We start from the raw sequence: 16006 nt of genomic DNA on the forward strand, positions 1-16006 counted from the left end.
ATCTTGAATTTATGCCTGATAGGCATTACCCAGGGTTTAAAGTATTAAAAATTACATCACTTGCTACGGAAGTAAAACTTCGCAGCACACATGCTAGGTAATTTTGACTTTGAGCCATTCTAACTACTGTATTGCATTTGTCACACATAAATAATGCATTCATTTACTTAATATGAGAAATTCTAGCGGAGATATCCTATTATCCGAGGATAACAGCCATTTAAGTTGATAACCTCTGTATCCACGTGTGCACCGCTTTAATAAACCGAGGCTGGTGGAGGCTGGCATCTTGCTTAAGTAGTAAAAGAAAGTCATGTTAAATGTACCAATGGGACAGTTTTTTTTTTTCTTGAGGTCAGCATGTCACACTTAGTTGTCACTGCCATGTAAGCGCTTGTAATAATGTTAGACTTTGACGTGCAGGCTGAAATTGGTTTTCAAACGTTTGTACTTTGCATTGCTTTTCAGTTGATTCAGGTACTTAAAGAAGCAGCACACATCTTCAACCTGCGGTACAGCTTTGTGGTCGTGAATCTCGGCTGGCTGAGCCTGACAGTCCGCTGAGCTGGACAGTGGACGCCGGTATAATGGAGACCTATGTGCACACCTAACCTGAGCCCAGGTTTGCGATGATGTTTCGGCTCCGATGTGTGAACCCCTGCCTCCGAAGGCTCATTCACGGTAGTGCAGTGAATAGAGACCAGCTCCTGGAGCGGCTGCAGCTTTGTTCTGCTGAAGACCAAGTGTTTGATGTGGTGGGGAAGAACAAAACCAAGCTGACAGTCGACCATGTGAGCCATGCTGTGGGGATGCTGTGGCAGTTTCAGAAGGAGAGACCTGAACTGCTCAGGACTGTCGACCTCGTCAGGAGTCACCCACAGTTCTTGACTCTCCGGGTTTTGGCAGAGAACAAAATTGGTCTTATGGATGATTTCATGTTGGTCGACATGCTTTATGCGTTCCTGAGGTATATTAATCCACACAATCTGTTTGGTGACTATTTTTCTTTGAATTCTACAAACTTTATACCAACATCTTTTGTTGCTTTCCTCTCGGTAGGCTAAATGTTGAGCATCATGACTCTCTGGTGCAGCAGATGGTTTCAGAAGCTTGGCTGAGAATAGACCGGTAAGTTGGCATAACATTTTCATTTTGGTCAGTAAGCTGATAATTGGAATTTTAATGTTCCATTTACATGGTTTTAAATACAAAAAATAGTAGTATTTTAATTTGATTACAGAAGTATAAAACCAGCATGTGTTATACATACACTAAAAACATTTTACATACATTTTTTCCAGACTTCCAATGTCATCTCTGTCCAAGTTTGCTGTCTGTTTGAATGATCAGCACCTTCAGCACAGTCCTGTGATGGGTCACATCACCAACATTTTGGATCAGAGGTTGTCATCTATCAATGATGCCAGGTCAGTGATGAGACAAATATGTTAAAAGACCTTTTGAATATACAGTAAATGCATCACATTTTGTATTTACTGTGACCGACATTGTTTTTCCAGGGTCCTAACTACGTTGATGATTAGCGTCTCGTCCCTCGTGTCCCCCCGGCTTCGGGATGCTCTCATCTGCAGAGCAGATCATCTCCTCCACACAATAGATCCCTCAAATTACAACACACCGCGAAGAATGGTGCAGTTTCTGCGCAACATCAAGTACATTCACCGGCCGCTTATGGAGAAGTGCAATGAGATCTTCTTGCGCAACATTCCCAGGCTGGATGCCGAAAATATCAGCATCATCTTGGGTCTGTATCAGTCCCTTCAGTTCAACAACTGTGACTTCAGGCTGGCTGCTAAACAAAAGCTGATTGAACTGATGGACACAAGCACTGATCCTTTCTCCTTCTCTAAACTGTTTGTTGCTCTGGCTCCCATTGCCAGTTCGGAGATCAAAGAAAGGTTGGTGTCATGATAAACCAAGTGACGCATGAGTGGGCGTCTCATATTTGCAGCAGTGTTTTAGTCCCACTGGTCTACTGTGTGGTTTCATTCCTCACAGGCTGGAGAACACGGCCCTTCTGTTGGCGGAAGAGTTCAACGCACACCAGGCTCTGGCTGTAGCTGAAGCATTGGAGGAGATTCAGAGTAGAAACCTTAGCTTGTTGAACAAGTGAGTTCATGTCTTCGCTTTAAAGCACCAACATAACTTAAGTATCATGGCCCTAAATATCAGAAAATGTACACTTATTGAAAAAAAGGCCACTTTACAATCATACATCCGTGTTTCCATGAAAGCTTTGATGTGTAGAACGAAGGAAGAAAATATTATACAGTGATTAGCAAATCATTTCAACCCTGTATTTCATTGAAAAAAAAAGGAAAGACAACATACCAAATGTTGAAACTGAGAAATTTTGCCTCTGTTTGGAAAAATGGAAGCTCATTTTTAATGAAAGTTTCGCTTTCAGACTGTAATCTCAGATTACAGTCAAGGCAAAGCAAGGCAAGGCAATTTTATTTATAGAGCACAATTCATACACAGGGCAATTCAAAGTGCTTTACAGCTACATAAAATCACAAGAAGGCAATAAAACCATTAAAAAGGAATAAAAAAAATAAAAGAAAGAAATTAAAAAAGAAAGAAATTTAAAACCCATTAAAATAATCATTAAGTAATTAAAAAGTGAAGAGTGCAGATAAAATACTTTCAGGTGTCATATGCACAGCTAAACAGAACTGTTTTCAGCCTGGATTTAAACATTGTCAGAGTTGAGGCCTGTCTCACATCTTCTGGAAGACTGTTCCAGATTTTAGGAGCATAAAACTGAAACGCAGCCTCACGTTGTTTAGTCCTGACTCTGGGCACCAGCAGGAGACCCCTCCCTGAGGTTCTCAGAGCCCGAGTTGGTTCATATGGCTCTAACATGTCAGAGATGTACTTTGGCGCTTGACCATGAAGAGACTTGTACACAAGCAGAGCTGTTTTAAAGTCTATTCTCTGAGCGACAGGAAGCCAGTGCAGAGACCTGAGCACTGGACTAATATGGTGGTATTTCCTGGTTCTACTCAGGACTCGAGCAGCAGCGTTCTGGATGTACTGCAGCTGTCTAATAGCCCGTTTAGAGCCCAGTGAGCAGGCCGTTACAGTAGTCTAACCTGCTGGAACGCATGGATCAGTCTCTCTAAGTCTGGTTTAGACACTATTCCTTTGATTCTGGCAATGTTTTTTAGATGGTAAAAAGCTGCTGATGTTACAGATTTAATGTGGCTGTTAAAGTTCAGGTCTGAGTCCAATATTACCCCGAGATTTCTAACTTGATAGTTAGGTTTTAGAGAGAGAGTCTCAAGGTGACTGATAACACTTTCTCTTTGTTTCTGTTGGCCACAGACAATGATTTCAGTTTTGTCTGAGTTTAGCTGGAGAAAATTGTTTTGCATCCACACACTGATCTGTTCGATGCAGCGACACAGTCAACGTGTCCCGTCATTTTCCAAACATCTTGGCATCAAAAATAAAGCTAGTATATATATATATCATAAAACAATAAAATTTTTAGCATATTTTGCTATTTTAAGTGAAAATCGTAATTGTTTTTTTACATTGATTTATTCAATCTTTCCAAGCTCACTCAGTGTTGACTAATTGAAAGCCAATCTTTTTTTATTTAATTTATTTTATTTTTACTTTTTGAAATACACATCGCCACTGATTCGTTAAAATGTCAATTAGATATTGTCTCTTTATCTTCCAGAATTGCATCAGTAATCCAAAAGAACCTTCATGTCTACAAGTCAGTGGAGGTGGCCAGAATCACCCAAGCCCTTTTTCTGTTGCAGTATCAGAACCCAGAGCTCTTCGCTACACTAAGGAACATTTTGATTAAGTAAGTGTTTGTCAAGGGACCAAATGCTTCGTTCCAATTTGACTGAATGAACCGTAGACTGAGCAGTTTTTATCTTGCAGGTTTTTACAGCACAGCTTTTACCCCTATGAAGTGACCATGCTGACTCGGGTACTCTCCATGCTGCCCAACCCGCGGCTCGACGACAGTGTGCTTTCTCGGATAGACGCGGTGGTTGCGCAGTGCAACCTCAGCGAGCTCAACACCATTTCTTTTGCCGTCGCCAAGTGGATCCGAAATGATTCGTCCTACCGCCACACCACCCACAGCAAGTACGTCCGCCTGCTGCAGACGCTGAGCCGCTGCGGCCACGACCGCTTACAAACAGCTGACCAGTTGGACTTGGTGCTGGAGGAGCTCAAGTATATCTCGGGGGAGTGGTTTGAGGAGATGCTGCTGGAAGAGTCCATGCTCACGCTGAGGAGGATGACAGATCAAATTGACTGGACCAATGTCCCGGACTTGGCCTTCTTCCTTACCAGGACAAATTACCTCTGCCCTCCTCTAATGGACAGAATTGCCAGTGTGGCCATTGAACACATTGACAAGGTGCTTTAAAAGACATCACAACATTTTAACCTGAAGTGACCGCATCTTATTTAACTGCATTTTGCCTTGTCTCAATTTTAAGATCCACCACTCAGCAACATATGCCACCCTGCTACCCTTCTCTGTCCTGAACTATGATCCTGTGCAGGCAGACGAACTGTATGATACTTGCGTAAAGCGTTTCACTCCACACATCAGTAAGTAAAGGTCACACTGCACTTTCTATTTCTCCTATTGTAAGCTTTTACTCACGCTTTTATGTACACGTTCTTTTAGACTCCTTCGACCCACATCTACTCGTCCTCACGGCATACTCCTTGGCAGTAGCAGATCATTTTCCAGAAGAACTTATTAGAGGAATCTTCAGCATAGACTTTTTGGGAAAGCTGGACTCCCAGCTTGAAAGTACGTCCCTGATATTTCCATCTGTGGCAAAATAACGATCCATCTTGAAATGTAAGCAATCTCTGTTCATTGGGACAAATGTAACGGTTCACATTACTCCTTAAAGCTCTGCCCGAAGCTCTCAATATGCGGACACGACTTCGCCTTATGGAGCTCAATCGTGCCGTGTGTCTCGAGTGTCCTGAGTTCCAGGTGCCTTGGTTTCATGAGCGCTACTGCCAGCAGCAGCAAAGGAAAGGTTAGAGGAGGCACCAGTGTCTAGTATTCTGGTTTTAGGTAGGATTTTAAGCTGTGAACACTAAAATGAGCTATGTGCTATTTGTTTCTGTTTTTAGGGAATGGCAGCATCAGTCCTGTACAACAGCAAATCCACAAAATGCTGGGTGAAGTTCTTGGTGGAATTAACTATGTGCAAGTAGCAGTCATCACTCCGTATTTTTACACCGTCTGTGAGTATACGCTGTTGTTCCGTCACGTCTTCTGTTTTCCTCCCAAAGAAGTCACACGAAGCAGAAAGCATCCAGCTTTGTCATGTCAAACACGTTGTCATCGTTAAAAAGTGTGACTTTTCTATCTGGTTAAGTTTCGTTGAGCCTCTGATGCTGCTGCCGCAACAGATGGCTGTAGCACCAGAGGCTGTAGCACCAGAGGCTGTAGCACCAGAGGCTGTAGCACCAGAGGCTGCAGTCTTCACCACAAACTCGTAGGCGCTGGTGCTGACCTAAGCTTAAGCGACACCGTCTGCACTGACCCTTCTTGTTGACATTCTATGTGTTGCATTTCCAGTTTAGTCCGTTGTCCAGGTAGACTCCCAGTTATCTGTATTCCTCAGCCACCTCCACAATCCTCAATTTTCCCCGTATTAACTTCATTGCACAAACGTTCAGGTCTGAGCAATGGAGTACTCCAAATCCAGCCTTACAAGGAGAAAGCCTCACAGCTCAGATCACGGGAACATCAAACCATTTTATGTGACCCATTTCTTTGTTGTTTCAGACTTTGAATGCAAACTGGACAAACACTCACAGCCGTTGCCTTACACTGAGCCCAGCACCCTACAGATCTCGGACAGAGGAACGGTTGTCTGGGACTCAAGTTCACGGGAAAACGCCAGGGCAGAGTTTCCACCTGGAGCTCAGCGGTAGGAGTATACACTGAGCACTCGTCTGCCACAAGCAGCCATACGTCCAGCACCGACAAATTAGCAGCAGGTTGTTTTAAAGTGAGGCCAGAGTCATTTCAGGCCTACTTAGTTTAACTTTTAAATAATCACTTGGATTGAGATGCTGGTTTAAAGTCTTTGTAGCTGGGTAGATGTCTCGGGTTCTCTGTTCTGTTCTTGATGATAAATATGAAGGTTTTTTTTTCACTTTTGTCCATTGACATTATTAATAGTGGCAGTCAGCCAGTCTAACAGATGTGCAATAATATCTGTGGTGTGCAATAATCTTCCTTTAATAATTTTAACTTACTCTATACTTAAATTTATATACATATTATTATTTATTATTAGCATCATTATTACTATTATTAGTATTTTAATTACTATTACTAATATACTAATATTATAACATTAATATTATTATTATCATTATTATCTTTATACGGGTGCTGGCGTTGGGTGTTTTCCACTGTTGTGTCCTTTTTACATTTCTTATAACAGTGCTGAGTGTGAGTAAGATGGAGATTTCAATTTCCCTGAGGGAACCTCCCAAAGGGATTAATAAAGCTATCTATCTATCCATCCATCCATAGCAGCTCACAAGTGAGGAGCACATGGATGGAAAACTATCAGTACCTTCCCTAATGATAATCCTACATGTAGAATAGGTAAATGGCACGTCATTGTCAGAAGTGGGATAAGCAAGTTGGTCCCACTGAAGGGCCACTGCACTGAGGGGTGTTGTGGCCTTGAGAGATGTGCTTTGTCTTTAGGGATTTTAGGTGGGTAGTGTGACATCAAAATAGTGTCCACATCAAGGCCGATAACAACATGATATTCACTTCACTCAACAGTGGTTTTAATGTTGTGGCTAATAGGTGTGTGTGTATATATACAGAAAAAAATCCTAAATCTGACAGACCAATAAGACCTCTCAGAAATTAAAACCGTTTTTGTTGTTCCTTTTTTTTTTTTTTTTTTAATCAGCGTTGCTGTGGACTTTCTTGATTCAAAGCTCTTCTGCAAAAACTCTCACCATATGAAAGGTGAAGCCTTGATGAGGAAGCGGCACCTTGAAATTCTGGGATATCGTGTTGTTCAGGTGAGAGAACATTTCTCGACACGACACCGACATTTTCTTTGGGGTCGTTTGGAATCGCACTGTCGGCAATATTGTGAGAAAGAAAGCAAAGCATTTGGTGCCATCTGTTATTTTACAGGTCCCTCACTATGAATGGAACTCTATGGAGCTCTCGACACACGATAACTGGAAGGAATATCTGAAGAAGAAAATACTCGGCTAACTCTTTTCCTGACGACCTTATTTATAGAACAATGAGAGAAGTGTTACATTGAGCACCGAGAGCTTATCCTGGTTTTTCAAAAAGCTTTTCGGAGAGCGTCTGAACAGAATGAAAAGTTTTAAAGACGTGAAGTCAATACAAAGTGCTCCTTGTTTTTAGTTTTAATGCTTAGTCTAAAGGTAGCATGAATCTACCTCGGTCATGTTAAAGTGAGAGTGTGTATCGTATGCTTTTGTATCATGTAACATTTTGAAAATAAAATAAAAAGCTTGTATTTTATGTTTTCCACACGTTTATCATTTATAGAACATTTTAAGTGCTTAGAAAAGAGGAGGAGGATAATTATTAAGATTATCATCACAACTGCAGGTTTGTGATTTTTATTTATTTGGCTGTTCACAAACTTTCATGTAGGAAAACAGCAATATTATCTATGAATGTTCCAGTATCTGGTGTTTAAAAGAAACCGGTGTAAATGTCAAATCGACACGTCAGATATGTGGGTGATGATATTTTACTACTGTAAAGTTTTAAAGAGTAGGGTGAAGAGAAACCCACCCACCCTCGAGAAGATGGGAAGCAACAGCAACTTTTCAGTCACATGACATGAGGAAAAAGGACAAAATAAAACTATAGTACATTTTATTCAAATGACTAAACCTAACAGGGTAGGCAAAGGACATGTACGATACAATGGATGACAATAATTAGCTTCTAAATGAGACGATTTACATACAAACATCAGTCCAGCAGCAGTAATGTGAAGTTCCCACGTTACAGTTTGGGCATTTTAGCTGCATTCAGGCTCATCGTGACACAGGAGGCTCCAGCTGCATAACGCATTTCTCTGATCATGCCGCTCCACTGTTTGGAGTCATCCTCATACCTGGTAAAGAAAGTAAAGAAATTATCAGAAAATACATGTTTAGAACTAAGGTTTTTGTTTTTTTCAAGTATTTTTCAAGTGACAAAATCTTCAAATGTAGCACACTTTACAAGCAGAACAAAGACTTAAACATACTGCCAAATGTCAATGACTTCAGTGGGCGCACACTCTTTGTTCTCATTCTCCACCATGGCAAAGCCTCCGACAGCATACAGCAGCCCTCCACAGCTGACCAGGTTGACTGAACTCCTCTCCTGGGGAAACTCTGTAAAAGGTGTCCACCTGCGACAAAGTGTGTAATAGCTGTGTCATTCTGTGCTTATTTGGCTGGCCTTTAAAATTCAGAACTAAGTGGAGATCAACGGCTTGGCGTGAGGGTGATCACAGGATGATTTCAGAACAAAAAAAAGAGAACGCTTTTCCTGCTTTTTCTTGGAAGATTAGATTTTTAAAATCTTTTTCAGACTAGATGAAGTCTTACTGATGAAACCATGTGAACTGATAATCCTTGCCCAAACAAATATAGATGAAAAAGCTTCAGTGTTGGTTATATGGCTCATTTAATCACCAGGAAGTCAAATTTAGAACAGTTTAGTAGCATGACATAAAGCCATAATTGGGAGATGATTTTGACATTTTGGTTAAAGAACAACTCGTATGTTTATATCAGCACTTACTTGTTAGTTCCAAAGTCGTAGGCTTCACATGAAGCTGTCAGGCCATCTTCATTGACTCCCCCAGCAACAATGATCTTCCCTTTGTAGATAACTGCTCCAAACATGGATCTAGGTGTCTTCATGGGAGACACTTCCTTCCACTCTGCCCTCTTGTGGTTGTATGCAAACATCTTATTGGACGCTTTACTTTTACCAATAGACAAAACGATCGTCAGTAAGTGTTTATATGAGAGTAATATTTTGACTTAATATAAAATGTTTTAGTATCATATTCTTACTTCTCATCTGTCTTTCCTCCAATACAGTAAACCATCCCATTCTCAGAGACCACGCAGTGGCCGTGGATTTTCACAGGCAACTTTTTTGTTTCAGTCCACTTCATTTTTCTGAAAAACGCACATCAAGCAGTGTGTTTAACACTGCCCTATTCATAAGAATCCACCGAACAGACATGGTTAATGTATTGAACTTACTCTGTGTCGTAACACATGACTGTGTCATGAGACTCGTTGGTCTGTAAATCTTTTCCTGCTACAGCAAAGATGAGATTTTCAAATTCGCCCATGGCAAAGAGACACCTTGGGGAAGGCATGGGTGGCAGAGCTAGCCATTCAGCAGCAAGACTGTCCAGCTGAAAACAATGTTTAAACATGTTTCAACAGCAAAGCACAGGGTTTCATTTTGTTCCTGTTATATGAATTTAGCAAGGTTTCTCTACCTGATAGAAGTAACACTGCAGTGGGTTTTCTTTGTCCTCTTCATCTACAAACAGTCCTCCCAACACATATAGATTGTTTTTCTTGGTTGCCAGACTGACATGGTTTCGGGGGATTTGGTCAGACATGGCTCCAAGAAAACATTCATTCTCCTGGCCGTCATAGGCCACAGCAGCAGTGTCGTTAATCATAAGAACCATGTCTTTGGCAAACATGCCATATCTGCGATTGTTGTTCAGGTAACCAGGCAGCTCTTCTTCTTCTCTGTCATCTTGTCCCTTTTTCTTCTCTGGCAGCTTCCCTGCAAACGCTTCCTTGATGGCTTTGATTTTTTTGAGAACCTCAGGATCAGCCTTAATGAGGTCATCTTTCTCCACTTTTTCCTTGAAATACTTCTCTGGGAGCAGACGGAAACGAATGTAGTCAAAGGCCTCTTCCATGGATTTCACACGCTTGTCCTTGTCTTTTCGGATCCACCTCATGACAGTCTCGTACACGATCTCTTCCTTTTCCACATTCAGCGCATCAGCTCCGATGATGGCAAAGAGTTCAGGTGGAGCAAGCTCCAAGAAATCATCATCCTTGGCAATGGTCTCAAAGCGATCTGCAATGTAATCTCGAGCCGCCATTGCCAGTCTGGCACAGTTTAGCATCAGTCCCAGTCTGTAGATGGCAAGGCAGCTCTTCTTGTTCAGCTTCTTCTGGAGATAATTCACACAAACTGTGAACACAGAAGGGACCTGGAAGCGATTGGCAGCAGCCAAAATATCCTGTACGTTGTCATCATTGATGTCAATCTCTGCTGAATACATATAACTTACAACTGCCTCCATAATGTTGGGGTCAAGATTCTCCAGATCAACCTCCTTTCCGTCAACCTCCTTGCCATCCTCTGAGAAGAAGAGCTCCCGGAAATGTGGACTACATGCTGCCAGAATGAGCCGATGGCAGGGGATACTTCTATCTCCAACTTTTAGGATACAGTCAATTAACTTATTCTCATTCAGAAGCTCTTTGAGTCCATCCTGCAATAAAGTGCTCTGAAACAGGCGAAGATCTTCCCTCAGGCCTTGGGGATCCATTCTTTCAGGACAGGAAGTAGATGGAAGAAGGGCAGTTTGAGACTGATTGTCCTAGCTGCTGAAGACAGAGAACTACAGGCAGCCAGGTCTGAGGCCACTTCAATATAACCTTGCCCCTCTAAATATAGCCAACCACCCCATCCATGAAGAATTCAGCTTGGCCAAATCGGAGAGCTCACACAGCTGTCATAAAGCACAAACAACTGTGGGGCCTCGTCACCCCAGTGATTATTAACAACATTGTTACGCAGCCAAACAGAAAGAACGTTTGATATTTCATTGTAATCTCCTCTCATAGGAGGAATTTAAAAGTCAAAGGTATAAGAAAAATAAGCAGAATATGATTTTGAAAAATGTTCCTGTGGCAGGACCATTTGTTTTAGTGCCATTATTCACGTTTACATGTATGGCTGACATCTCCTACAGTTATGAGTATTCTGGGGACATGTACATGTGGAGTGACTCACAATTCATTGATAGAAATGAGCACTTCCCTTCCAGTGTGTGTGATTCAGTATTAAGTGTGTGAGACATCCAGAGGGGAGTCACCTAACCAGCAGACAGGGTCAGTGAACAGCTGCTGCCACAGGAGCTGACAGTTTGTCCTCTTTAAACATTTTTCAAATACTTGTACATCTTTGTCTTTAGCCTGAGATCATTGTGTTCCTTCCACATACGGTAACAAGCCTACTTAATCTGATGATGCCTTAATGAAATGGGAATAAAAACAAGTCTCCCAACATCTATCTGAATACATTTTATTCATAGTACACAAAAGAAACTTGAAAGAGCTAAAGAAAACGTTCTCCACGATACAAGGAACTTCACAATAAACCATGTAAAAGAAAAACTCTTCACACGTAAACTGTACAACTTTTAAATGGCTCTCTAAATAAATAAATGTTCTATTGTCTGTACAAACACACCATGTACATAGAGCACACATGTTTCATGTTGTCTCAGCCCATCACTTCCCACAGCCCTTGAAGTGTGAAGCCATCCTTTAGCTTTTCAATGGCGAGACCCATCTCCTCAGAGAAAACCGGCTCCCGGTCCTGATGCTGTGGAATGACATAATATGTAAATGAGGTTTCCACACACTTTAAATGGACCACCTGCTGTAAAACATCAATTCTTTCATGATCATATTAACTAAATGAGTGAATGTACCTTATTACCATCAGCAAAATAGGCCTGTAAGAAAAGCAGACACGCACACAGACATGTAATTAAACAGAAATAATGAAAATGACCAGGGTTTTCTGATTGTAATATTAGGCTATTGTTGTCCGATGAGCCACACAAACATGAGCACTAGGCAACATAAATTCATGTTTGATCTTTATGCTGAAGGACGTTAGCTCACAGCTATTCCGAGAGTCTGAAAACTAAACCGTTAAACTCCCAGAGGAGTGAGTAGTGGAAGGATGGCCAGCGGGCTCACTCACTGTGAAAGCATCAGTCTGCTCATCGGGCTCGATTTCCACATCATCAGGAGGCTGTTCCACCGTGAGCTCTTCCAACGGCTGGGGCTGAAATCATTGTTAGGACAAACAGCACTATGACAACATGATCAGTTGCGGAAAAAACCTGACATATTCATGGAAATGTTCGCAGCTGTTTATTCAAAATTAGAAAGAGAGATTTTAGTGCTGGCTTGGGTCAGGTTAAGGTGTTCCCCTTGTGAGGGGTTCAGTGAGTCTAATATCTAATAATACGTGCCTACCTTTTCCTCCATTTCATAGTCCACTCCAAATATTGGGTTGGCAGAGTACACTTTATGCAGGGAATTGATTTCTTTGAGCGCATCTTGAAGCTTTTCAACAGGGTCGATCTTAAACCCAAGAACGTATCCTCCGCTCTAAAACCACAAAGACAGTGAATGCCGTGTCTCACAGAAGGTTTGGCTGAAGATACGATTGTGTCTGATGAATGTTACCTGTCGCGAACTCTCTATCACCAGAGCCAAGCCAAACTTTGAGTCTCTTATTCTGATTGACCACTTAGGAGGGGAAAAAAAAAGTGTTACATCAAATAACCCCAAAACCTGGACTTTACAGACAGGATCTCATGAGTTTACAACAGAAACAATACAGCGAGACTTGGATTTATGCAGCCATTTTGTTGAAAAAAAAAAAATCACTATCGACCCAAACTTGTATAATTTTACTGTTTAATAATAAAAATTATTCATAATTACTTAAAAAGAATAACATGCTGAGTTTGCCTTCTATGTAAACAGGGACGGTACACTTTTAGTATAACGTTCAAGATGAGCAGAACGCCTGAGGGAAGTGCAGTTAATGATCTTTACTGGTCTGTACTTACAATCTGGAGGTAGGGAATGCTGACGTTGAAGCTCTCATTCATATTAGCATGCCACACAATTCGAACATTGGTAATAAAGAATGTTCCAAGGTTCCCCTAAAACAAAGAACAGTCAGGTGAACGGTAGTTTACATCACATGGAATGTGTGTCCTAAACTAAACTGAAGCATTACTTGACAAACAAACTTCTGAAACAACACCAGTACCTGATCACTGGATAAATTCCAAACACCATTGATTTTGTCATACACCTGCTCTCGAGGCAGGAGTCTAAGCTGCTTATTTTGAATGAGAGCAGCTCGCAGTTTCAGGTCCCGGTACATCTTAGAGGTCTCATAAGCCCTGTACCAACCCAAAGCACACATTTGAAAAAAAAAAAAAACGTTACTCGGATTTAGAATGTACTCCAAATTAAAGATTCGGCTCAGTGCTGTTTTACCTGTGTACAGCAATCACAGAGGTAAAAAGTCTTGGACTTCCTGGGACCAAATTTGTAAAAATGAACTCAAATCTTGTGTTGTTGGACTTTGTTAAGATGTAGAGGGCTTCAGTTTGGCCTCTCAGTTTCTGAAGACAGCCATCAATTCCAGAGTTAGCTTGTTTATCCATTATTTATCACATTTACATTTCAATTACAGCAATTTACAGATTCTGAAAACATACTTCAGAACTGAAAAGAAACAAATAGATCTCAAGATAATACTGTATGTAGAATATACTGTATATAATAATATATCTAATAGGTAAAACACAGGTCTGCTTACTGAGTTAGCTGTCCTTGTTGTGATGTTAATAATGGAGTTGTAACCCACGGCTGAAAAGAAAAAAAACGTGTTCATTTAGACTAGATAATTTCATGAATTCAATTTATAAATTCAATGTTATTCTTTGGTGTGTACTTTTAAACTTGAGTACTCAAAGTCAAGTCAGAACCCTATGGCTCAAACAATGGTCAGATATCTGACTGGTTAGAAAAGCCTCCTGTTTCTCAGTAACCCCTCTTATATAATCTTAAATCTGTTTAGAGAGAATGGAAACGTGATGGCCAAACAAAATTTGAATAAAGAAAAGTCTCAGTACTGCTGTCACAGAAAGAATAAAATATTAAGGCATTTTGACATGCAGGTTTACTCACACAAGTTGACTCTTGGCAGAGCCAGAGAATGCCAGATGATTCTCAGGTTTGTTACCAAGAGTCGTCCTGCAAAAAGAGACAGCTATTATAATTATTTAGCCAAATGGCCAGCCCCACACAGGTGGTCCAGAGAAATGTATAAAAAAAAAAAAGCACCTCGATCTCCATTGTTTCCTTTCGTGTCTTCAATGGAGTCCAGACAATCTATCAGCGCCTCTCCTGGACGAGTTTTCATCTGCCTGTGTACAAGAGGAATTATCATTGATTATTAGATACAGCCATTAACTGTATTAGATGGTTGCAGACGCTCTGATATCTAAACTCAGACATTTATTATAAAGCTAACGCAAGACGCGCTTTCCTCAATTAATATAAAGCTAAACGCATTCGTCATCACTGGCAGATGAGTAGTTACTTGAGGATAGGTTGTAGCGTTCGTTAAATCACTTCGCTTTGTCGAGCTAGGTGAACTAGCTAGGACAATAAAAATGTTCTCAAACACTTTTAGTGTCAACTTACTGTGCTGTTATGTCGAATCTGACGTCTCTGTCTTCCCAGAGGGCATCTAATGCGGACGCCATGACAACACGTTAGAAAATCCTCTGGTTTTACCAAAAAAATCTACACCTGGTGAACTAGCTAAACATTGGACAAGCTAATCTGAAAAGCCTGCCAAGCGTCATAATCACCGTGGCAACAGACGGCAAAGCCAAGGGGACAAAAAGAGTTATGGACTTGTACACTACGTGCGATGCATTCACTGAAAGTATATTTTAACTACAAAATAAAAAAATTAAAATTTGCATGTCAAACCTAATCAATTTGTATCACAGTCATTTAATCATATGTTTGCTTTGTCTGTTTATTTTGTTCTTATTTGCATGTGATATACCATATTTATAGAGAATAAAGTTAGGTGTCCACAATGAATTGTATGGTGATAGCTGACAATCAGATAGATAGATAGTTAGATAGATAATTTGTTGATCCCGTAGGAAATTGAAGCAGGTAAGTTTGAAATGTTTTCCACATTAAAACAACTATGGCTCATTGATCACCTGACTCTAATGTACTTCTCATGGTCTACATGCCTTAAAATCTTGGTCTTGCTTATTTTACAGGATAAGGAGGACCAAAAAACAATTTATTTGCACAAGACGCTCTGAACCTCCATAAAAAAAACCTCCATAAGAGGCAAAAATAAGCACAAATGATCAATGGCACAACATTCCTCTTCAAAAGGTCCAGCAACCGGTCTCTGCAGTTGCCAGATGTTTACAGACTGCTGTTAAGAAAAGAGGGGATGCTAAACAGTGGTAAACATGGACCTTTCCCAACAATTGTAAAACATGTCAATGCCATCAAACTCAAGATAATCTCATAATTTTCACAAAATAGTAAAATGTCTCACTATTAACTTTTGACTTTTTTCTATAATACTAAATACAAATTCTTCTAAGTTTCTTTCAAAATGTTCTCTGCTAACTTGCGGCAGATGGCATTGCAACATATAGCCTACAATGTGAAATATGTTGCACAAGGAGTGAGTCACACATGAGCCACATTCAAATTCAAGAATGTAAAAGATAAAAGCAAACTGTTTTACAGAAAACAAAATATGCAGTCTTTGTCGTGTTCAGAACCATCAGGACCTTACCCTACGTTGTCTCTTAATTTTTTTGGTGGCCTCTTAAGGTGTCTTTGTCAGCCTCTTCAGCATGACAACAATTTTGCATGGTTCAGGCTGACATTTGTTTTTACGATAGAGGTATTACATCCTACATCTGTAGAGGAAAGCAAGGAGCCAACAACTGCCAGATCTTTTAGTATTATGTTAAAACAAGGCCACATACTGACTGTATCCTGTTACTACAAGCAGAGGGATGGGAACACACAGATT

The 16006-nt window shown here is 40.7% G+C and overlaps 3 protein-coding genes across 3 annotated transcripts; 1 reads left to right on the forward strand and 2 right to left on the reverse strand.

Annotated features, from left to right (window-relative positions):
• Positions 1-472: 472 nt before the first annotated feature.
• Positions 473-7613, forward strand: fastkd1 (FAST kinase domains 1). The gene is made up of 14 exons (XM_075479697.1): positions 473-967; positions 1060-1128; positions 1302-1427; positions 1521-1919; positions 2020-2130; positions 3713-3844; positions 3925-4411; positions 4494-4608; positions 4688-4816; positions 4923-5054; positions 5152-5265; positions 5813-5957; positions 6966-7080; positions 7199-7613. Exons 1-14 carry the CDS (start codon positions 630-632, stop codon positions 7280-7282), a joined length of 2496 nt encoding a protein of 831 aa, XP_075335812.1. The 5' UTR covers positions 473-629; the 3' UTR covers positions 7283-7613.
• A 294-nt stretch (positions 7614-7907) lies between these two features.
• klhl41a (kelch-like family member 41a) lies at positions 7908-10732 on the reverse strand. Its single transcript, XM_075479699.1, has 6 exons — positions 9564-10732; positions 9319-9476; positions 9124-9231; positions 8846-9031; positions 8304-8450; positions 7908-8168 (listed from the first exon to the last, which is right to left on the reverse strand). The coding sequence occupies exons 1-6, from the start codon at positions 10641-10643 to the stop codon at positions 8057-8059; spliced, it is 1791 nt and encodes a 596-aa protein (XP_075335814.1). The 5' UTR covers positions 10644-10732; the 3' UTR covers positions 7908-8056.
• Positions 10733-11387: 655 nt separating this feature from the next.
• Positions 11388-14782, reverse strand: bbs5 (Bardet-Biedl syndrome 5). The gene is made up of 12 exons (XM_075478713.1): positions 14626-14782; positions 14263-14345; positions 14107-14172; positions 13736-13785; positions 13411-13538; positions 13178-13313; positions 12972-13067; positions 12583-12645; positions 12370-12504; positions 12092-12175; positions 11814-11837; positions 11388-11704 (listed from the first exon to the last, which is right to left on the reverse strand). The coding sequence occupies exons 1-12, from the start codon at positions 14685-14687 to the stop codon at positions 11603-11605; spliced, it is 1029 nt and encodes a 342-aa protein (XP_075334828.1). The 5' UTR covers positions 14688-14782; the 3' UTR covers positions 11388-11602.
• Between the last annotated feature and the right edge of the window lie 1224 nt (positions 14783-16006).

The sequence above is a fragment of the Odontesthes bonariensis genome, chromosome 12 (assembly GCF_027942865.1).
Source record: "Odontesthes bonariensis isolate fOdoBon6 chromosome 12, fOdoBon6.hap1, whole genome shotgun sequence".
NCBI lineage: Eukaryota > Metazoa > Chordata > Actinopteri > Atheriniformes > Atherinopsidae > Odontesthes > Odontesthes bonariensis.